Source organism: Mercenaria mercenaria, chromosome 10 (genome assembly GCF_021730395.1).
Source record: "Mercenaria mercenaria strain notata chromosome 10, MADL_Memer_1, whole genome shotgun sequence".
Lineage (NCBI taxonomy): Eukaryota > Metazoa > Mollusca > Bivalvia > Venerida > Veneridae > Mercenaria > Mercenaria mercenaria.
Window position 1 is genome coordinate 17,595,027 of NC_069370.1, and position 23,315 is coordinate 17,618,341.

The following is a 23,315-nucleotide window of genomic DNA, read 5'->3' on the forward strand; positions in this document are numbered from 1 at the left end:
TAATTGTCAAATAAAAGTAATATTTAAGAATATGAATATGTTATCTGAAAAATTTAGAAATCGTTACATTTTATACATCGAACACATAGATTTACTTTCTTTTTAATACATGAAACATCATGCTAACATATATCTATTTACAGAAAAGAAATATTTAAGCACAAGAAACTGTCTCTAAATAAAATAAATATTCATGAATATAAATATGTTATCTAAAATATTTAGAAAGCGTATATACTTCCTCTATACGCGCTTTCTTTCACATATTATGAACATTAGAGTATGAGCTTTTGTTTCTAAAATATTTTCAAAATTCTAAATCACTAACGCTTTTCGATTTTTATCGTAAAAGGTAGTAAAACAGCAAATTCTCATGTATTTCCGTAACATAAAGTTTGTCAGTAATTAAGTTTTGAAGCCTTCATAAGAAATATAGCTTTTTTTTCAAGATATCAGCGCTTTTGAACGTTTATTTTATAGATGAAAAGAGCGCTATAACAATCAGGTAAATAATAATAAAAATAATAATATCTAAAAAGTATTTTTGTTGTCGAACGATTTGGAGACCAGCCGCTTTAAAGAAAAAGAAGTATAGAAATAAGACTTACACTTTTAAAAGGAAATACTTAACCCTTACCATGCTGGACACGATTTGTTCTTCCTTTGCGATCGGTGTAGATCATGATCAGTCTGCACGGATGTGCAGACTGATCATCATCTGCACTGTCTGCCATTCAGCCAGTAACTTTTTGGTATGTACCCTTTTCATAGTACTGTCCAAATTGAAAGATTGACAAGTTTATTATTGTAATTTAGCATGGTAAGGATTAAGCTTCTTATATCGTGCCTAAATAGAAATATCATATTTGCGTGACTTGAATAGGTACTGCTGACAAATACTGCTACCATAGTATATATGTTAACTATAAATATATAAAATCAACATTAAATAACAATAACTTAATCAATATCTCAATTTAAGAAAAGCAGACTTAACTAAATTATAATTTTAGAATAAATAAGTTTTTTCGTGAAATTTGGGCCAAGATCTTTACTCAGTAAATATTTACAGAACAACTCTATTAACGACGTGAATTCTAAATTTGTACTGTCATACGATTTATGAAATAAGTGTAAAAATCGTAAAAACAAAGTTGCTGAAAGAAAGGGAAAAGACTATATAAAGACAGAAGAAAGTGAAATAAATATATTAAAACGCAAAAACCATAAAACCATAAAAATACCTATCACTTGTAGTAAGTGGGGTAACATATTTTTATGACCCGGCTTGAAACAACACTGAACGGATACTGTTTACCCTTAGGCAGTATTGTAATACACAATAAAAGTAAAAGGGTAATTTTAAGATATTTGTTACAATTAATTTATTTTATGCTTGATGTGACTGTGTGCAATCTTGGGACTAAAACAAATAATAGATATCGCAATTTTTTAAACGAATGATTTAAGAATGTACCAAAAACATGCATTAATTTAAGAATACAGAATAATATATACAAAGGAGATTCGGAAAGAAGCAGAATTATCAGTTCATCAAGGCTATCTTCCAAATTAAAGTTTGGTCATATTATGAATAATAGAAAATGATTTTTTTTTGTTTCAAAATTATTTGAAAAATCCCCTATGAAGAAAAAAAGATGACCGCGTTGGAGATCGGACCCGGACCGCCGCGGTAATAAAAAAAGTCACCAGCGGCAAAAAATAATATAGGTAATATAGGTATCTGGAAATTAATTATCGCTATATTTCTTAAGAATGCTTTGAAACTCAATTACTGACACTATATTTTACGGAAACACATGAGAATTAGTTGCTTTAAGTATCTTTTTTGCGATGAAAATTAAAAGCATTTGTCTACTTTATAAATGCGAATTGAACACTTAATCCTCCATAGCGTTATTTTAAACGACAGCAGATCTAGGTTTCGGCGTTTCTGAGTTCAACAATTAATTTGTTTTAATTTGTCTTATTACAATCTCTTTTTTGTCAATGTGAAGTTGCCTACAATTCATAGGCTTTGAGCTATAACAACTTGAACCGACAAAGTCAGGCTAGCAGACGACAATATTTTCCGTAACAGCTTCCGAGTACTTACGGATAACGGCGGAAAAAGCCGGATTTTTAAGAAATGTTCACTGTACACACTAAAATGCAAAAAGGACCAAACAAACCATTATCAAATTTAAAACAAATTACACATAACGAAAATTGAATAATTTTTCTACATTTTTAGGGGTATCGAATTTTTGATTATTTGCGGAAAATATCTCATTTTATCTGTTATATTTGAAAAAGTCAATTTTTTTAACCCGTTTCCTACAGAGTCTATATGAACTGAGGTGGGTATATTTAAAGTAAAAAAGGACCAACCAAATATTAAAATATTTTTTAAAATAAATATTCATAATATCCGGAATAAATTAAACTTTAATTTGTGGGGTATCGAATTTTTGATTTCCAAATAGAACTTTTTCTATTTAAGTTTAAGTGATTTTTCCCTTCTTTGTTTATATAGGCAAATTTATCGATTTTCCGATAGATCGATGTTACTAAAAGTTGGTAATGAAAATTAAACAGAATTATAAACCTCAATAATTTTTATACAAGAGGGCCATGAAGGCCCTGTATCACTCACCTGACCTACTGACCTAAAGATCATCAAGATCAACATTCTGATCAAGTTTCATTAAGATATGGTCATAAATGTAGCCTCCAAAGTGTTAACTAGCTTTTCCTTTGATTTGACCCAGTGACCTAGTTTTTGACCCCATATGACCTAGATTCAACTTGACCTAAGGATCATCAAGATTAACATCCTGATTAAGTTTCATGAAGATACAGTCATAAATGTGGCCTCTAGTGTAAAAAAGCTTTTCCTTTGTTTTGACATGGTGACCTAGTTTTTGACCCCACCTGATCCAGATTTGAACTTGACCTATGGATCATCAAGATTAACATTCTGACCAAGTTTTATTAAGATATGGTCATAAATGTGGCCTCTAGAGTGTTTACTAGCTTTACTAGCTTTTCCTTTGATTTGACCTGGTGACCAAGTTTTTGATCCTACATGACCTAAGAATCAAACTGGACCTTGAGATCATCAAGATTAACATTCTGACCAAGTTTCATGAAGATATAATGATATATGTGACCTCTACAGTGTTAACAAGCTTTACCTTTGATTTGACCTGGTGACCTAGTTTCTGACCCCAGACGACCCAATATCAAACTCGTCTAAGATTTCATTGAGGGTAACACCCTGACCAAGTTTCATTAAGATTCGGCCAAAATTGTGACCTCTATAGTGTTAACAAGCTTTTCCTTTGATTTGACCTGGTGACCTAGTTTTTGATCCTAGATGACCAAATATCGAACTCGTCCAAGATTTTATTGAGAGTAACATTCTGACCAAGTTTCATTAAGATAAGGTCAAAATTGTGACGTGACCTCTAGAGTGTTAACAGTCAAATTGTTGACGGATGGACGGACTGATGACAACGGACACAGGGTGATCACAAAAGCTCACCTTGAGCACTTTGTGCTCAGGTGAGCTAAAAATCCATCAGGTGCTGACTTTCCTTAATGAAAAAGAATTTTGAGCCAATTTTCATATCAATAACAACTCACCATCCAGTGTATCACTTCTACAGCTAAACCCGTCATCACTAGTGATCTCATACTCTAGATGTCCTAGATTTTGACTTGTCCCACCTACACCAGACTGTCTACCTTCATTGTCGTCTAGCGCTGACAGCGGCACATCTCTCACTTCTTCCTCCACAGCTGCAACAGGAAGTGATGTCACTTCCTTTGGACCATGAATCATTGGATGACTGGCTTTATCTGAAACATAAATAGAAATTAACTGTGGTTTAGTACTTTACATACCTTACCAGTAACTTTTATTTTTTCTCCTGCTTATAAACTGTTTTAAATGTTTCTAATGTAGCACCAAAATGCTAAGAAGCATGGTAAATAGCATTACATAGAAACAACAATCTCTTAATAAGAAGATGCCGGTAATTGTTTTTATCAGTTTATGAAGTACTTTAACCTTTAGCCTTCTGGTGGCAAGTGATTTTACGACCAGTGTAGACCAAGATCAGGCTGCACTTCTGTGCAGGCTGATCATGGTCTGCACTGTTTTCGCTATTCAATCAGTAAATTTTCAGTGAACACCCTTCGAAAAATAAATGGTATTGCCCAAATTAAATGATGGACCAGTCCATTTTAAGAATTTAGCAGGGAAAGGGTAATCTGTTAGTTTAAACCTATGTGTATTTTACATAAACCTTTGAGAAAGTTCTCACAACTTGTTATCTATACTCCATCACTACTTCCTAGATTTCTGACAAGTACTTGTGCCTGGTGATTGTACCTACAATCATCAAATTCTACTCTCAACAGGATTCCAAACTCTTAAAATCTTACTCAAGACAAAAACTGTCAAGTCAAATGTAAATACATTTCCACAAATTTTAGAATACCGAATTCAATGAAATTTTTTTACAGATTACATAAAGATGCTTGTTGTGAATTACCAACAGTTATATTCAAAACTGCACACAAAACAACAAACCTGATTTATGAGGCAGTGCTATCCCGCTTGCAACTTTCGGACTTGGATTTCGTTTCCTGTAGGGTCTTCTCCATTTTCTTGGAGATATCTCCCTTTTCAACTTTCGAGACAGACGCTTCTTTGCCTTTTGCTTATCAGAGTCGACGCCAGTTTGCTGCCTTGCTTGAACAATTCCATTTGAGTCGGCTGGTGTCACAGCATATGGTTTTATCTTTTTATAAGTAGGCGAGGAGTTAAAGCCGTGCTTTGAAGCCAAGTATGTGTGCATCTTCTTTATCAAGGTATTTGATCCCCCACCCAGCCCAGGAAACACACTGAAATATGGCGCAGAGTTCTTTGTGTCTGATTCACTATTTTTAACTCCATGATGTGAAGACAAGTTCTGCTTTAATACTGAATACAGTTTCTGTCTGTCAATTACTTTTTGTTCAATTTCCTGTACAGTTTTTGGCACATTAGAATGGTAAGTTACATTGCTACCAGAATTTCTGTTGACGATTTGCGTCTGGTTGTAGATTGGTCGTGGCTGTGCAAATGAACGCGGTGGTGATGAATGCCGACTTACAACTGTCTGTGAAACTTGAGGCCGAGATGAGAGTTGATTAATCACTGTTTGAGCCACCTGCAGCTGTGATCCTACTTGATTATCTGCTGATGTTTGCGGCCGAGATAAGAGATGATTAATTGATTGTGACTGTGATGACAACTGATTAACCATCGCTTGTGGCCGTGGTGAAAGTTGATTAACGTTAGCATGTTGCAGAGGTGATAGTTGATTTAACACCGTCTGTGACTCAGAAACAAACTGACTGCCCATTGTTTGTGACGGTTGTGGACTTAACACAGTCTGTGTTACATACTGATTTAATAAAGTCTGTGGTGAATGAGTGTTTAGAAGCGGCTGTGAGATCTGGGGATTTACTATTAATGATGTTGATGATGGGGTATTTACGAATGACTGCTGTGAATTTGTGTTCAAAAATGGCTGAGATACATTAGGGTTAATTGTACTCATAGTCTGTACAAGCTGAGCATTTGAGAAACCGACAGATGGCATCACAGGAATACTTAACATTCCCATCTCAAGGGAAGGAATCTGTGGTACCGGCTGCATCTGGACTGGCTGATACGACTGTTGTATCATTGCTGATGGCACCATCTGTGAGGCATACTGTTGACTAACTGGAGATAACGATTGCAAACTGCTCAGAGATATGTTACTGTAACCAGCTGGGGTGATATTTTGTTGACCGACTTGTGGAAATGGTTGAAGAGCAGTCTGGGTCACAGTCTGTAGATCATTCTGGGTAAACATTCTCACAGTACCAGTCTGCAGGTGCTGCTGTAATGTCGGATAACTAGACTGTGTTGCTATAGAAACTGAACTAGAGAAGTTTTGTAAATTCTGCATACTTGCTTGGTAGTTGTTAACAAGTTTGTTTTGTATAAGTGTATTTTGCAACATATTTGAAGCTATTGGGGCTGTACTTTGTATGGTCTGCTTGACTTCATCAACTGACACAGACTTCGGAGGTGATATCAATATTCCACCTACATACTCTGCAGAGCCTCTCGGCAGTCTTTCTGGAAGTAAAGCTCGTGCTTTTGCTTTTTTGTTTGTTTCTATCAATCTTTCTATATTTTCAACAACAAACTTTGCTTTTCTTTTCAGTATTTCTGGTTTATCAATTAGCTTCTCCCTACCCTGTCCTAATGCCAATGTCTCAAGACTTTGTTTTTGATGTGTTTGCTCTGCTTCAGATTTTTTCCTTTCCTTTAAAATTTCAGAAGCAGTTTGCAGTCTTGGATTTGAAACCTGCGGATCAGGGAATTTTTCAGAAATACCATTAGACACATTATTGTTTGTTTTGCTGCTGTGCTGTTGGCTTAAACTCGTATCATGTTTTTGATTAACTAATGGACTCTTGCAAAGTTTTTTGTCAAAAGGTTTTCCAATGTACCCATCTGCAGTTTTCTGCCACATGAAACATTTGTTTAATTTAGGATTTCTGATAACAACTTTGTGTCCCTCTTTCAGTAGTTTCAAAACAGTATTAGGTAAATTATCTGTAGCATCTTTAAATTCCATCGACTGAATGGCCCCTTGTTCACTTAGAGCTTTTACTTCTGAAGCTGATAAAATGTCAGAACCATTATTTCCATCATTATCAACTTGTCCCTGCAATTCTAATGCATTATTTTCAGTTTTACCTTCATCCATCTGTTTCTTTCTTTCACTAGTTGGATTTTCAATACTGTCTTCTACCTCCATTTCCATTACACAATCATTATCATCAATTTTTTTCTCTTTCATTTGTGGACTATTAAATCTAAATGTATCCTTATTTTCTTGATCTTTTCCCTCTGCTGCATTGTCACTGTCCATGTTTCCTTCAATCCCTTTCATTTCATCTTCTGCATTTTCAGTACTGTCTTCAACTGTATTATGAATCTCAACAGAAAGACATAATTGTTTTGAACTATTCTGCTGTGTAGTACTGTTCTTGTCCATTTCAGCTGCTAATGTTTCTCTTTCATCACTTTTTTCATTATTACTGCCTTCACTTTCTAACTGATTTTCATCAGTGTTTCTTTGTGTTGGACTCCTGATCATCTCTCCAGTTTTCTTGTCAACGATCCACCCAGTTGACTCATCCAATATACTATCTCCTTCATCAGAACTCTCCTGTTCTTGAGTAATACCAGAGTCAATTTCATTTTCGAGGTCATCTTCAATGTTTACAGAAGTATTCCCTATATTCAGATCTTGTTCAGAATCATCTTTATGGTCTTCCTCAGAGCTTTGATCAATTTTTTCTTCCTCCACACTCTCATCTTTCAATGTGGGTGATCGCAATCTTTTTACTTTTGCAACTTCTTCTTTATGACTGTCATTCACTTTTTCACAAATTTCCATTTTTTCTACATTCAACTCATTCTCTGCTTTGACCTTTCTTTGCAATGGTGGCCGTCCCCTCCCTCTTGGCTTTGGTGTTTCTGTGAGACATTTCTTTTCACTTAGAGAATTGTTATTATTACTTGTTGATATTCCATCATTATTGCACTTTTTCTCTACTTTTGTTACCTCTTTGCCGGTATGTAAGCAATCCGTCTTTTCCAGTCGAACAGAAACAGCTTTAAGACCAAATTTATTATTTCCATCCCTTAACTTTTTACTATCTTTAACATATATGCGTATGGTTTTATTTCTTGTTTTCATATGGACCATCTTTGCAGGCCTATAACGACTAGTTCTAATTTTTTCAATCTGAGATTTAAGATCATCTTTCATTTGCTGAAAATTAGTGCATGAGTCTGTCACATCAAGAGAATTTTCTTTAGCTAAATGCTTTTCAGCGTCAGTATCGACACTATTTCTTAGCTTTCGTTTTGAAACTGGTGGTTCTTCATCAGCACTATCATCTTTTACTACTCTTGGATTGACATCAATTTTCTTTGGACGACCCCTTTTCCTTTTTACAATACTTTTTTCTTGGTCATGTTTTTCATCTTGCTCCGACTCACTGCTTTGTGACAGATTTTCAAGGATTTTAGCCTCTCTAGATTTTCTCCTTGTTTCCCTGACAGAAACTTTTTCCTCTACGAATTCTATATTTTCTGATTCACCTTCCATACTCTTATAAGTAATTTCACTTTTCCTTGGTCTGCCTCTACATTTTTTTACTACTAAATCAGGATTTTCTGATATATGTGGGGCACCAGCCTTGCTTGCAAATGTTTCCTTTGACATAAGTTCTTTCTGGTGCTTATCTTTGTCCAACTCTAAACTGTCTTTATGCTTAAAGGGTGGTCTCCCTCTGCCACGTTTAGGGGTTTCCTCTTCTTGTTTCTCTGCAACTTCAATAGCAACCCGCTGGAACTGCGTACTTCTTCTCAATGTTGTCCTTTTATTTTCAACATTATCGTCTGAGCTGCATATGTTTTCTTTCTTCTGGTCCTTCTCCTCCTGTAAGATTTTAGCTTTTGACCTAGTACTTCTAAGTTCTTTTGGTTCTGTTTTAAACTTGTCATCATCATCTAGATTTGTGTCTTCATCATCACTTGAACTTACAAGGAAATTACAATTTTCAACATGGACCAAGTAACTAGTCTCAGTCCTATACTGTCTGCGACATTTTGAACATTTAAAAGGACCTTTCTCTTCAGGACAGCTCTTTGCTATGCTTTCTTCTTTAATCTTTTTAGCAATCGGATCCAGAACTGGCAATTCAGGTGAAAGTTCTTTGTAAATTTCTTGTTCTAACTCTTCAGACTCATTTACAGAATCCTTATTTTCATTTCCAGACTTTGAATTACAGACACCATCTATTCTTAACCTACCTGATGATGTGTTCTTCCTCAATGGGTATGATTTTACTGGCGACTTTTTCGAACATTTCTTATTCACTTCAGGTAGTAATACTGGCATACAGGGGGATTTCTGTGGAGAATTCTTTAACCTTTCCACCTCATCAAAAGTACCCAGACCCAATCCTCTTAAAACCTCCTCTTTTGAAGAGTCAAGGTTTTCATTACAGTTTTCCAATTCTGGTACTTCTTCGTCTGATAATTCATTAACAACAACCTCTTCAGGCAAACTATCTTGTGGAGAACTTTCTTTGTTACTATTCTGTTTTTCCTGCAAGTTCTTAGAACAAGATTGTAAAATACAAGTGGTTGCTTTCTCATTGTGCCTAGATTGAGTTTCAGTAATCTGTTTTATGTCTTCTTCGATCTGAGTAGTGTTTTTTGAGGCATCTCCATCAATCTCATCTTCATTCATACATATTTCGTTATTCACGTCTGTTCTAACCAGCATATCTTCTTTACAAGCGTTATCTGAATGTACAGCATTATTACTGCATTCAATGGATACCAAACCAGCTGTTTCAGACTCCTTTATTCCAACTGGACAATTATAATTATTAGTATTCCTATTTTCACAACTCATCTGAGAATTACTTTCCTTTTTGTCTATCATATTTAAATCATCAAGCACTTCAATATCACTATCTATGGATTCGTCTAAATCATATACTATTCTTTTCATTGCATCTTCATTTTCCACCATCTCTGATAAATTTGCCTCCGACTGTACTTCAGATATTTCATTCTTACCAGATTCTGTTTCAGACTCATTATTTACAGTACCAGTGTTAACAACAGAATCTGTAATGTCAGTTATATCATTTTCAGTGTCAGAGTCAGAACACGTATCTATAAGAATCACTTTCACTTCCTCATTTTTCTTGACATCTAAACTTGCATCTTTAGTAACATCATTATCATTTTTCTCTAACATGTTTGTAAAGTCTGTCTGGCTTTCATGCGATGTTGTTGGGTCTTCGTTTTCAGTGACACCTAAACTATCTATGGTATCACCTGCCCTCTTATCACCAGTATTTCTTCTGACTCTCTCATTACCAATACTTTCATTTTCAATCTGAGGAATAAAAGGGCTATCTGGATGTTCATTCCCATTCTCTGAATCATCACATTCATTCTTCATATCATTTTCACATTCAGCACCACTATTAGTATCCAGAATATCTTCAGTGTCAGTTTGTTTACTCTCTGTGGTTTCAGCATCTTGATCTTGGTCTTCTTCTGTTTCAAGAGATGAATTCCTTTGTTCTATCATATCCTGAACAATTTTTATTGCATCTTCTTCACTTAAACTTTCACCACTTTCTGTCATAACTACAATTGTTTCAGTAGTTTCATCTACTTCCTCACTATTCTGACTTGTGTCATTTAAGTCACATTCAATTATCAATTCAGAACTTTCATTTTCTGTTTCAGTAATTTCACTAGGTTCACTGTTCTCTGTTTCAGTGATCTGACTTTCTGTTTCTACTGATGCTGTGTTGTTATGTAAGGAGGTGTTCAAGTTAACACTTCCTTCATTATCTGTACTGATGTCTGAAAGAACAAATTTCTTTTGATCAACATTTTCCTTACTAGTAACTGGGGATGAAAAACTAACTGGCTTTGGCATAACATCAACTGGGTCAGACACAGATCTTCCTCTCCTTATACAATGTCGAGAATCACTCTGCAACGCTGGTAAAAATGGTTCACTTATATCTGAAGTTTTAGCTGCTGATTTTGACACTAAAAATTCTTTTTCTATAGACAAGGATTTAGATCTTGCAAGCATCCTAGCTGGTGGATTAAATGGTTTTTCTGGGAGACTTGCAAGCAGAGATGTGAATTTGTTTTGAAGACTACACGTTGGCTGAAATGGCTGAACTTCAGTACTTCTATCACCAGACTGTGACCTCTGTCTGCTGCAAGCAATGGGTGAAAACGGTCTTGTCAACATTGGTGAGCCTCTTTCAAATGATGGAGACCTGGAGTGAGCTCTAACTGGCAGTGGGGAGTTACCTTCTGATCTGGCAAGCAGTGGTGAGCTTCTCTCTTCACTTTTTCGCCTTGAACTTTTAGCAGCAGCTCTATTTAATCTATCGGCTACCTTTAGCAGACTAAATTCCTCTTCGTCTGTCTCAGCACTTTGCACTGGTTTAATAAATTTATTTGGATCCTTAATATTTAACATTTTTAAAGTATTTGGAGACAAAAAACTTAAGTTTGCCTGTACTGGTTTTTCGCTCGAAGATTTTGCATTGCTACAGGGCCATGACATGCTTAGCTTGTCCGATTCTTTTGAAACTTTACTTTCTGATGGTAAGCCACTGAAGCTTGCCCTTCTCTGTGAATTTTCATCAACTTTGTTACCATTACTAGTGTTAGTTTGCAGAGTCAGAGCAGTTTCTGACTTTTGTGATTTGTCATAACTTATATCCATTGTTTGTTCCTTGGCAGACAGAGTTCCTAACTGACCTGTAGAGTCTGCAGTCAGATCGGCAGTGTCCGCAGTTAAATCTGCAGTTAGATCGGCAGTGTCAGCGGTCAGTTCTGCAGAATCAGCAGTCAAGTCAACAAATGGGCTTTCCGAATCTGTTTCACAACCTGTCAGATGGTGCTGTTCAGAGACCGAATTGATCCCAGTGAGGTCCAGATTTGAAATCGGAACAAAGTCAGGATGGTTTTGATCATGAACAATTCTCATATCTTTGATTGTGATAGTTGGGGACTTCAGTGCCTCTGGACGAACTTCAACAATACGGCATGTGTACACACATCTCCTCCTGGCATCCTTCGTGCTCCAGTACATTCGTGTTGTTCTGCAATATGATAAAATCTATTAATACAATGATGTTCAATAAACCACTCTGCTGTAACAGTTCAATTCACTTCCATGAAACAGTAAAACATTCAAACCATTTGCATCCATGTTACATTATATGCTTTAAATTCTGCTCTGACTAAAACCATCAAGTGTCTTGAATACACTGATGAGCTGGGTAAGGCAACACTGTATCAGCTTAATTAAAATTTACTATAATGATACCAATGAGAAATACAGTGTCTGTTTCATTAAAAACACAGTTTTTAACAGTTACAGGCACTAGCCTCCAGATTGTTCGACAACAAAAAATGAGAAGATTTTTAGTTATCTGGAAATAAATGCTATATTTCTTAAGAATGCTTTGAAACGTAATTACTGACAGGAAACACATGAGAATTAGTTGTTTTTACTACTTTTTACAATGAAAATCGAAAAGCGATTACTCGGAATTAACTGTCTGGATTATAAATATGAGCTGCACCATAAGAAAACCAACATAGTGCATTTGCGACCGGCATGGATCCAGACCAGCCTGCGCATCCACACAGTCTGGTCAGGATCCATACTGTTCGCTAACAGTTTCTCTAATTGCAATAGAGTTTGAAAGTGAACAGCATGGACTCTGACCAGACTGCGCGAATGCTGAGGCTGGTCTAGATCCATGCTGGTAGCAAATGCACTATGTTGGTTTTCTCATGGTGCGGCTCATATCTATATTTAACACGTGTTAAACACTAAAGCCTCCATAGCTCTATTGGCAACGACAGGCGGAAAACTTCTTTATTATCGCTGTGGTCTGGGTTTGATTCCCGACGCGGTCATCGTTTTTTCTTGATTTGGCATTTTTAAAATAGTTTAGAAACAAAAACACATAATTATTCAAATGTTCATAATATGACAAAACTTCAATTTGAAAGAAAGATGATTTTTTAGCCAAAATCTGGAGGTCAGTGCCTTTATGGTTTGAAAGATATAAACATTATTTTACACTAAAATCTATAGAATTTGCAATTTTTAAACTGAAAGTTTGTCACAGTTTCTCTTTCGATTTTCTCAAGTTATACACCATTAGAAAGCTTGCGATCTGAGGTTTTCAAAGATGTATAATTTGACATATTTTCTTTTATCATGTGCATTGAAATGAACAAGAACTTTTACATAGTATACTCGTGAATAATCAAGAAAAGTAGTGCGGAAATAGAACGGCGGATTAACCAGCTTCAGTGAAAACTGTCATTGAATTCTTGCCGTATCCAGAATACGGTTATAATAGGTTTCAACTGCTTTGCAGTTTCAACCTAAAAATTCTTTGTTGTACAATCTGGACGTCAGTCGCTTTAACATATGGTGATCTATTTTAACACCAAATAATAACTGAAAGCAAACATTCTAAAGAAGAATATTCCTCAGGCCTTGTTGGTCCCATTTTGTACAATGGCAATCACTCAGATTTTGAAAAACTTACATGAAATCTACTGGCTGTAGGAATTTTGGTTTGTCAGATAAATCTGTCAATCTTCCGAGACCTTCTACACAACACGAACCTGGAAAATTTATACATTTCAGTAGATTTACAATCCAATTCTATCTTGCAAAATTCAAAACAGACGTATTTCAGAACATTGTGCTAAGTTGGTAAAAACCTAATGCTACTTTCCACTGACAATTACTAGTCTGGAATTAATTTTTTGCTTTGATACAATGTAATTTTTATGAAAATAATATGGGAAAAACCTAGAATTTTGCCTATTAACTGGTTCCCAACTGAAACTTTGGCAAGTGTCACTTGAAAACAGTTAGCAAATGTTAATTCCTTAGGAACATTCTGTTTTATAGCATTAAATATTTTATCAATATAACAAGTAAAATTACCCATAAGAACACTGACATCGCCACAGTGAAGACCTTTAGACCAGCGTTTCTTCACGCTCCTGACATACAGCGTACCCACATAGGCTCGCCGTAACACATTGAAACGATCTGCTGTCAGCAACTGTATTAACATGCAGAAAAATAGCTAACAGTTATCAGACAAGCACATAGTTAACAAGCTGACGCTCATCTGATTTTTTTGTATAATAGAAATATTGTCCTATCCATGATTTTCTAAGTCTAAAAAGGGCCATCATTCTTGCAAAAAGCAGGATAGAGTTATGTTTCTTGATGTACAGCATCCGCTTATGATGGTGAAAAACTGTTGCAAGTTTTAAAGCAATAGCTTTGATAGTTTATGAGAAAAGATGACTTAAACATAATACTCAACCAAGAAAACTGACTTTCTAAGTCCAAAAGGGGCAATAATTATTGCAAAAAGCAGGATGGAGTTATGTTTCTTGCTGTACATGGTCAGCTTATGATGGTGAACAAGTGTTGCAAGTTTCAAAGCAATAGCTTTGATAGTTTAGGAGAAAAGCTTACCTAAACATAAAACTTAACCAAGAAAACTGATTTTCTAAGTCCAAAAGGGGCAATAATTCTTGCAAAAAGCAGGATGGAGTTATGTTTCTTGATGTACAGGGTCAGCTTATGATGGTGAACAAGTGTTGCAAGTTTCAAAGCAATAGCTTTGATAGTTTAGGAGAAAAGTTGACCTAAACATAAAACTTAACCAAGAAATCTGATATTTTCTAAGTACAAAAGGGGCCATAAATCTTGCAAAAAGCAGGATGGAGTTATGTTTCTTGCTGTACAGGGTCAGCTTATGATGGTGAACATATCAGATTAATCAGACATAAGTACTATAAAATCATTAATATTCTGACTGGGGGATTAATTTTCATGGTTGAGACAATCCATGAAATTTCATCTCAATGAAAAAGTAAATTCTCATACAAGGTTGAAATCTGTAAATATATATCCCCACAAAATAGCCATTTTGACCAAAAAAGCGATTTTTCATTTTCAAAATTGATTGATTCCAGTGATTATTGTACTATTTAAAGACAAGAGCACCGCCTTGCGGGTGCTGACGCTCATCTGATCTTTTTTGTATAATAGAAAAATTGTCCTACCCATGATTTTCTAAGTACAAAAAGGGCCATAATTCTTGCAAAAAGCAGGATGGAGTTATGTCTCTTGATGTACAGAGTCAGCTTATGATGGTGAACAACAGTTACTGTTGCAAGTTTCAAAGCAATAGCTTGAATAGTTTAGGAGAAAAACTGACCTAAACATAAAACTTAACCAATAAATCTGATATTTTCCAAGTCCAAAAGGGGCCATAATTCTTGCAAAAAGCAGGACAGAGTTACGTTTCTTGCTGTACATGGTCAGCTCATGATGGTGAACAAGTGTTGCAAGTTTCATAGCAATAGCTTTGATAGTTTAGGAGAAAAGCTGACCTAAACATTAAACTTAACCAGGAAACGCCGACACCGATCAAGTGATGACAATAACTCATCATTTCTTTTCAAAAAATCAGATGAGCTAATAATGAGCCGTGCCATGAGAAAACCAACATAATGGCTCTGCGACCAGCATGGATTCAGACCAGCCTGCGCATCTGCGCAGTCTGGTCAGGATCCATGCTGTTTGCCAACAGTTTCTCTAATTGCAATAGGCTTTAAAAGCGAACAGCAAGAATCCTGACCAGACTGCGCGGATGCAAAGCAAAGCCACTATGTTGGTTTCTCACGGTGCGGCTCATTATTGTTTCTTTTTTAAATATCTGTTACAAAAGTTAATGACCTATACAATTTACAAAACATGTTGTTTCTTTTATTTTCTCACAAGGTATGAAAAAAAATAGGATGTTGTAAACACAAGTACACATTCTTCACTAAGAAAATACTAAAATTTTGCATAAATAAGACCTTTCAAATAAAATGAAACAGGATGATTTGTTTGTTTTGGGTTTAACGGCGTTTTTCAACAGTATTTCAGTCATGTAACGGCGGGCAGTTAACCTAACCAGTGTTCCTGGATTCTGTACCAGTACAAACCTGTTCTCTGCAAGTAACTGCAAGCTTCCCCACATGAATCAGAGGTGGAGGACGAATGAATTCAGACACAATGTCTTTTATCAAATTTGGGACGGAGAACATACGCCCCGCCCGGGGATCGAACTCACGACCCCGCGATCCATAGACCGACGCTCTCCCTACTGAGCTAAGCGGGTGGACTGAAACAAGATGATGGATTCTATAAAATTTCAATGAAATCTAAAATCAAAGTGAGCAGTAAAGGACATGTATGGGTTACCTCTGCATCTATATACATTCTGTGCATCTTACAGAAGACCTTCTTATCCTCCTGGAACCTACACTGGTCCCGCCGTGCACACATGAAGTGGTAATTTGCCTTGCAACCTTTAGTATTACATCCAACGGTTGCTCCAGTTTTACCGCACAAATCGCATCTCTGTAGCGTAAAAACATGGTAGCTCAAAAATTAATTAGATACCTTTAATTTTATGTGACAGCTCAAACACAAACCAGGTACCTTTAATTCTACATCACAGCTAAAAAATTAGTCAGGTACCTTTAATTTCAGATTATAAACTAATCCAAAGGCAGCAGCACTACAGCAAGATCAAACTGACTTCTCATGAAGAAATAAACATTTTATTTATTTATTGTCTGATGATCAAAATATACAATACAGTTTCAATACCAATTTACCATATCTCAATAAGTTTGTCATTTCACATGTATAAAACAGGTTAAACTAAAAGTACAAGTTAGTTTCAAGCTTAATTAACATGCCAATATTCCTTTCCTAACCAAGTAATCTAAAGCTTCTACTACTCAGATTACTACCTTAAGACTGGTATAAACTGCATGTGATATATAAAACTTTCTATGGATGTTAACACTTACCAGCATTTTGCCTCTACTGAAGGCCTCTACAAGGTTCATTAATTCACCATCGGCATCTTCATACACCTCAGCAGACCACAAGGCACAGTTTATATGACACCAATCGTCCTGGCCACAGTACAACAGTCTTCCAGCATCCTATATACACACAGACACCATCCTTTATCTCTAGACATATCAGATTAATCAGACATAAGTACTATAAAATCATTAATATTCTGACTGGGGGATTAATTTTCATGGTTGAGACAATCCATGAAATTTCATCTCAATGAAAAAGTAAATTCTCATACAAGGTTGAAATCTGTAGATATATATCCCCACAAAATAGCCATTTTGACCAAAAAAGCGATTTTTCATTTTCAAAATTGATTGATTCCAGTGATTATTGTACTATTTAAAGACAAGAGCACCGCCTTGCGGGTGCTGACGCTCATCTGATCTTTTTTGTATAATAGAAAAATTGTCCTACCCATGATTTTCTAAGTACAAAAAGGGCCATAATTCTTGCAAAAAGCAGGATGGAGTTATGTCTCTTGATGTACAGAGTCAGCTTATGATGGTGAACAACAGTTACTGTTGCAAGTTTCAAAGCAATAGCTTGAATAGTTTAGGAGAAAAACTGACCTAAACATAAAACTTAACCAATAAAATTTAATCTGATATTTTCCAAGTCCAAAAGGGGCCATAATTCTTGCAAAAAGCAGGACAGAGTTACGTTTCTTGCTGTACATGGTCAGCTCATGATGGTGAACAAGTGTTGCAAGTTTTAAAGAAATAGCTTTGATAGTTCATGAGAAAAGCTGACCTAAACATAAAACTTAACAAAGAAATCTGATTTCTAGGTCTAAAAGGGGCAATAATTCTTGAGAAAAGCAGGATGGAGTTTTGTTTCTTGATGTACAGGGTCAGCTTATGATGGTGAACAAGTGTTGCAAGTTTCAAAGCAATAGCTTTGATAGTTTAAGAGAAAGTTGACCTAAACATAAAACTTAACCAAGAAATCTGATATTTTCTAAGTCCAAAAGGGGCCAAAATTCTTGCAAAAAGCAGGATGGAGTTACGTTTCTTGCTGTACAGGGTCAGCTATTGATGGTGAACAAGTGTTCCAAGTTTCAAAGCAATACCTTTGATAGTTTAGGAGAAAAGCTGACCTAAACATAAAACTTAACCAGGCAACGCCGACACCGAACAAGTGATGACAATAACTCATCATTTTTCCCCCCAAAAAATCAGATGAGCTAATAAATCAACATACTTACATTAGCTTCCTGGTCCCCGAATGTTTGACAGAACATGCATTTCCTTTCATCGTCACCTTCAAACAACTGACCTAGCTCATAGTCCTCCTCATCTGTATAAAGAGATGAACAAATTTATATATTAGCGCAAACATAACTCTTATTGACCATTTCAAATCTTTGACTACAAAAATGCATCTAACCAAACTCAATACTTTTGGAAACTAAATTTGGCTCTTGAGATTTGAAAAGGCATTCAGCATTTTGTTTTGTTGTGTTACCCATAGATGCCCCCAACGGGCATTATTTCAAGTTTAGGGAGGCACTTTGGTAGCACCACTATCCTTTCATAAGCCACTGGCATGACATCCCCTGCATTTATTGCTTATATCAGCCACGCCATGAGAAAACCAACAGGATCCATGCTGTTTGCTAACGGTTTCTCTACTTGCAATAGGCTCTGAAAGCGACAGCATGGATCCTGACCAGACTGTGCGAATGCGCAGGCTGGTCTGGATCCATGCTGGTTGCATATACACTATGTTGGTTTTCTCACGGTGCGGCTCATATGATGGAACTTCATACAACAGGAGAGTTTCCAAACATTAAGTAGTGGGGCGGAAGCAATTCAAGTTCAGCGACTTATACCATTTGACAAAGGAGCCCCTTTTAAAGGTACCTCAGTCACAAATCCATGACACAAGAAGTTGTTCATTTACACAAAGGCATGCAAGTGACAACTTCATTCTTTGGGCTTTAAGCAGTTTGCTCACCAACAGGCATGTAGGCAACTTGAAGAAAGGCTTAAAGTGGTAAACATATCAGTAAGCATGTAAGTGGTTTGCAAATTAAAAAGCTTTAAGAGGATAACTCAACTGGATAAATGGATTCCAAACTAAAAGGTTTGTAAGTGGTAAACTCACCAATAGGCATGTATTTTTTAACAGGTGTTGCAGTCCTCCTCTTAAATGGTGATGGTTGAGGTGACCTGGGTGTTTCAACACGCTCTAACCACTGAGCGTAGGTATGGTCTGTGCTTGGAGGAAGTGTGGCATCCGGTAACATCCCACTGTAATGTCAAACAGTGAATTTATATAAACTGACATAAATTCCAGATGGTGTTAATAAACTACTGATAGGTAAAATGTAATTAAAATGAATAGCTGAAAGATCTTGTTTCACTCATATAAAATGCAAACAAAGTTTATGCACGGTCAAATGTATTTATGTGCATGAAAGCAATGGCAAATAAATCTTGTGGGATAACGAACCATGAACATTATACTAGTACTATGCAGCTACATCAGCATCTGTCATCATTTACAAAACCTTTCTGAAGGGTTGTTGCAATACTGCTTTTTGTATTGGCATTATTTTTTCAGTACTAGAGGCTGACATCCAAAGGCTATGGATTCAAATGCAAGTAATACAACCTAGTTTCTACAAGTTAGAAAAATACCTGATGTATAACTGCGGGTCTATGAGACACACAGCCAGAAAACAAACTGTATCTATAAGCATCAAGTGACTTATTATACCGAACAAAACTTACTCTGGTAAACTTCTCATGCTGTACCAATGTCTGCAAGTCTTCACATTGAACCAAGGAAATATTTTCTCTAGTTGCTGCAATGAAATAATGGAAAACAGTACTTTACTCAATAGTGGCCAGATTCTTTATCAGCAAAACTAGCTTACTCCCAACAAGCAGATCTGATCACAACTTAATTACAATAAACAGAGATGAAGAGTATAACTGACTAGTGTAATTTCAGCAAAGTCAAAGAAGCGACTGTAATATATTCAACCTGGCAAGCTGTTTACATATTAAGGTCTAATTGCTCTCTACATAATATACCTTGACAAATATAGATTTAGCAGACTGTGTGGCTTTCTTCCTGGATGCCCTTGACTCTTCCTCATTGTCCAGGTATGTTTGTATTACATGTAATATATCCTCGCAAAATATTGCCTAAAATACATAATGAACACTTTCATAATTTATCTTCATCAAACGTGAAGTCATATAATAAGATATTTAGCTGGCTGGTTTACAATGTGTATGGCCTGGAGCCTGATTTATAATGACGCAGTTTTTTCATTGCACATTTTCAATATTTTTTTTTTTTTTTGCTATGAACAACTATCCGAGGACATTATATTGTACTACTACTAGCCTCCGTGTTCATCTTTAATGAAACAAGAGGGCCAAGATGGCCCTAGGTAGCTCATCAGAGTAACACACCATAACAGCATAACCATGTTTGACCTAGTGACCCATTTTTTGACACATGACCCAGTTTCAAACTCTTCCGAGTTTTCAAGGAGATAAACATTCTGACCAAGTTTCATAAAGATTAGAGCAAAAATGTGGTCTCTAGAGTGTAAACAAGAATCTCTTCAATTTGGCCTAGTGACCTAGTTTTTTACCCAATTTTTATTGATATTGGACCAAAAATGTGGTCCGAGTGTAAACAAGCATCTTCTTTGATTTGACCTAGTGACCTAGATTTTGACCCCACATGACCCAGATTAAAATCTATCCATGATTTCATGAAAACATTCTGAAAAAGTTTTGTAAAAATTGGAGCAAAAAAGTGGCCTCTAAGTGTGTTAACAAGCTTTTCCTTTGATTTTACAAAGTGACCTAGTTTTTGACCTTACATGACCAAGATTCTAAATCAAACAAGACTTCATCATACTTAACATTCTGACCCAGCTGTTCTGACCAAGTTTTATAAGATTGAACAAAGAAGTATAAAATACACAGAATGGCAACTGGGTGTAATCTCGCGTGATCTCGTGTCAGAGCGTGATTCGGCGTTATCTTACTAAAAACAAACATCGGCGAGCATGGAGTTACAATTTGTACCTTCTAAAACAAAATTAGTTTAATGTGAAATGGTCTTAAGACACGAAGTACACGTTTTTTTTTTGCCATCGAAAGAAGCGTGGTCATACGGTGATAATTATTTTACTGATGAATAATTGCTTTCGCACACAAAATGGCGCGTGGAGAAAGCGCCACTTCCGGTAAACGAGATCTAGTTTTTTTGTCACGGGAGGTTGGCAAGATTTGATCTATGTGCCTTTCAAGTTGCCAATCTATTTATTTTTATAGCTCTTTGGATTGAATGAAAAATGTGGCCCCTAGAGCGTAAATAAGTTAATCCTTTGAATTGACCTGGTGACCTAGTTTTTGACACCAAGTGACCCAGATAAAACTCATCCTAGATTTCATGGAGACAAACATTCTGGCCAATTTTCATGCACATCAGATGAAAATGCAGCCCCTATTGCACACACATAGTTTTCCCTTGATTTGACTGAGTATTAACAAGTTTTTCCTTCGATTTGACTGGGCGACCTAGTTTTTTCACCCCACATGATCCAGATTTGAAACTGACCTGAGGTCATCAAGACAAACACTGATCAATTCTAATGAGTTTCAAACTTAAGACTTTGAACTCTTAAGACGTTAAAGAGTATTAACAAGATTTTTCTGTGATCTGGCCTACTGACCTAGTTTTTGACCCCACACAGCTCAGTTTCGAACTTGACCTAGTGATCACCAAGACAAACATTCTGACCAAGTTTCACAAGATTGGGTTAAAACCGTGATATCTAGAGGGTTAACAAGGCAAATCTTGACGCACAACACTTGAACAGGCAACAACGGACAATGACTGGTCACAACAGCTCACCTTGAGCACTCTGTGCTACAACAGCTCACCTTGAGCACTTTGTGCTCTGGTGAGCTAAAAATTTAGTTCGTGAAATATTTGGTCTAATTGCCTTGCCCTGAACTTAAAATGGCTGTAAATCATATTACTGCTGTTAATAGGCTTTTTAAAATGTCATCACCAGTTTATACTCTAAAGGTTGTCTCAGTCACATGTTAAACTTAATAAGGGGCAATATTTCTCATGTTTTGGCCTGATCTTTTGATCTATTGTGGCACTACTTTTGCTAATCCCAAAACTATTTAATCAGTCATATAGGACTGGTAGACTAGGGAAACATTATCTCCCACTAATCTATTATCTTCAATTAAAAACAGGTCACTACATTTGTCACTTGATCAAATTTTGCTGCAAAATTTCTCTTATTTTTTTGTTTTTTACATTCTAATGTAACAGTGTAACAAACACAACCTACCACACTCTTGTAGTCACCAGTTTTCATCTTTTGGGCAATTTCCATCAAGTCTTTCGGATAATTATTGTCTGTCTGTTGAACCGGCCCTGCAACACTCCTATCTATAACTTCATTCACATTAAATTGAACACGATTACTTCTTCTTGGGACAACTTCCCCTCCATTTCCACTCTCTGTTGTTCCTGTACTTTCAGTTTTATTGCCTGGCAATTCCTTTACACCTGAACTGTCTACATTTCCATCTCGTTTATTTTCATCAGCAGTCAGACATTGCTTTAAAGCTGTTGGAAGTTTGTCATCACCTACTGAATGTAAAACATTTCCCTGGCTTACCTCAGTTCTCTCATTCTTAACTTCATCTAACACATTTTCAGAATAAATAATCTCAGATTTTTCAGCACTTTTGTTATCAGTAGGACATAAATGTTCACTACTTGACGGATCACACTTTTCAGTTTTTTGCAGATCTTTGTTGTCATTACTGCTATGTTTTACTTCTTGAGTGTGTTCTCCTTTTGAATCATGAACAACATTAAGATCACAAACATTTTGTTTATCACAGATCACTGGTTTACCTCCCACTTCTCTATCTACACACTGACCCGATTCAGATCCAACAATACAACTACCATTTAAGGTACAACTTCCACCTGAGGCACAACTTCCACTCACAGTTTCCATTGCATTATCACAGCTATGCTTTTCCTCTTCAGTATTTATAGTTACTATCACATTCTCAGAACTTTCAGTTACGTTTGTCCTATCTCCAACAACACTACCACTTGTCTGAGACAGTGCATTATCACCAGAACAGTTATCAGTTTCCACAGTAACAGAAGTGTCCTTTGATGTTGAAACACAAACTTTATTTTCATCCTGAGTTACACAAGACTGCACTAATTTACTACCAGTTTCCAGACAATTTCCAATAGAATCTTCGTTTGGGGTATCTACTTTCACATCACCAGAATCTACCTCTTCCTTTGTGTAATTAGTCAATTCTTTTCCAGCTCCACCTTTGAGCAGTTGTTTAATTTTTTCGAAGCTTTTTATATTCCTTTTTACTCTATCTTGATTTGCTTCAGTATTATTTTTATTAATTAATGCAAATGAATTATTTCTATTCGTTAATGTGCATGAATTATTTTGTTTTTCTGGAGTTTGATGTGAAGGCAGCATTGGTTGTTTTGGTGGAGACTTCTGAAAAAAACATACATACATTTTAAAAATGTCACGTCATACATCTTCAAAATTACACATTACAATGGTATCAAAACTCCTATTTCAACAGTCAATGGCAGTACTTA

At 36.0% G+C, this 23,315-nt stretch overlaps 1 protein-coding gene across 1 annotated transcript in view; it reads right to left on the reverse strand.

Annotated features, from left to right (window-relative positions):
• LOC123560926 (uncharacterized) overlaps positions 1-23,315 on the reverse strand; it is a 70,359-nt gene that overhangs the window by 21,426 nt on the left and 25,618 nt on the right. The window contains exons 16-26 of the mRNA XM_053552355.1: positions 22,009-23,208; positions 19,709-19,822; positions 19,403-19,476; positions 18,774-18,919; positions 17,872-17,963; positions 16,610-16,747; positions 15,993-16,151; positions 13,665-13,785; positions 13,258-13,336; positions 4,601-11,787; positions 3,649-3,864 (exon numbers count right to left, since the gene is read on the reverse strand). Of these exons, the coding sequence (XP_053408330.1) occupies positions 3,649-3,864; positions 4,601-11,787; positions 13,258-13,336; positions 13,665-13,785; positions 15,993-16,151; positions 16,610-16,747; positions 17,872-17,963; positions 18,774-18,919; positions 19,403-19,476; positions 19,709-19,822; positions 22,009-23,208 (9,526 nt within the window). The remainder of the gene's footprint in view (positions 1-3,648; positions 3,865-4,600; positions 11,788-13,257; positions 13,337-13,664; positions 13,786-15,992; positions 16,152-16,609; positions 16,748-17,871; positions 17,964-18,773; positions 18,920-19,402; positions 19,477-19,708; positions 19,823-22,008; positions 23,209-23,315) is intronic.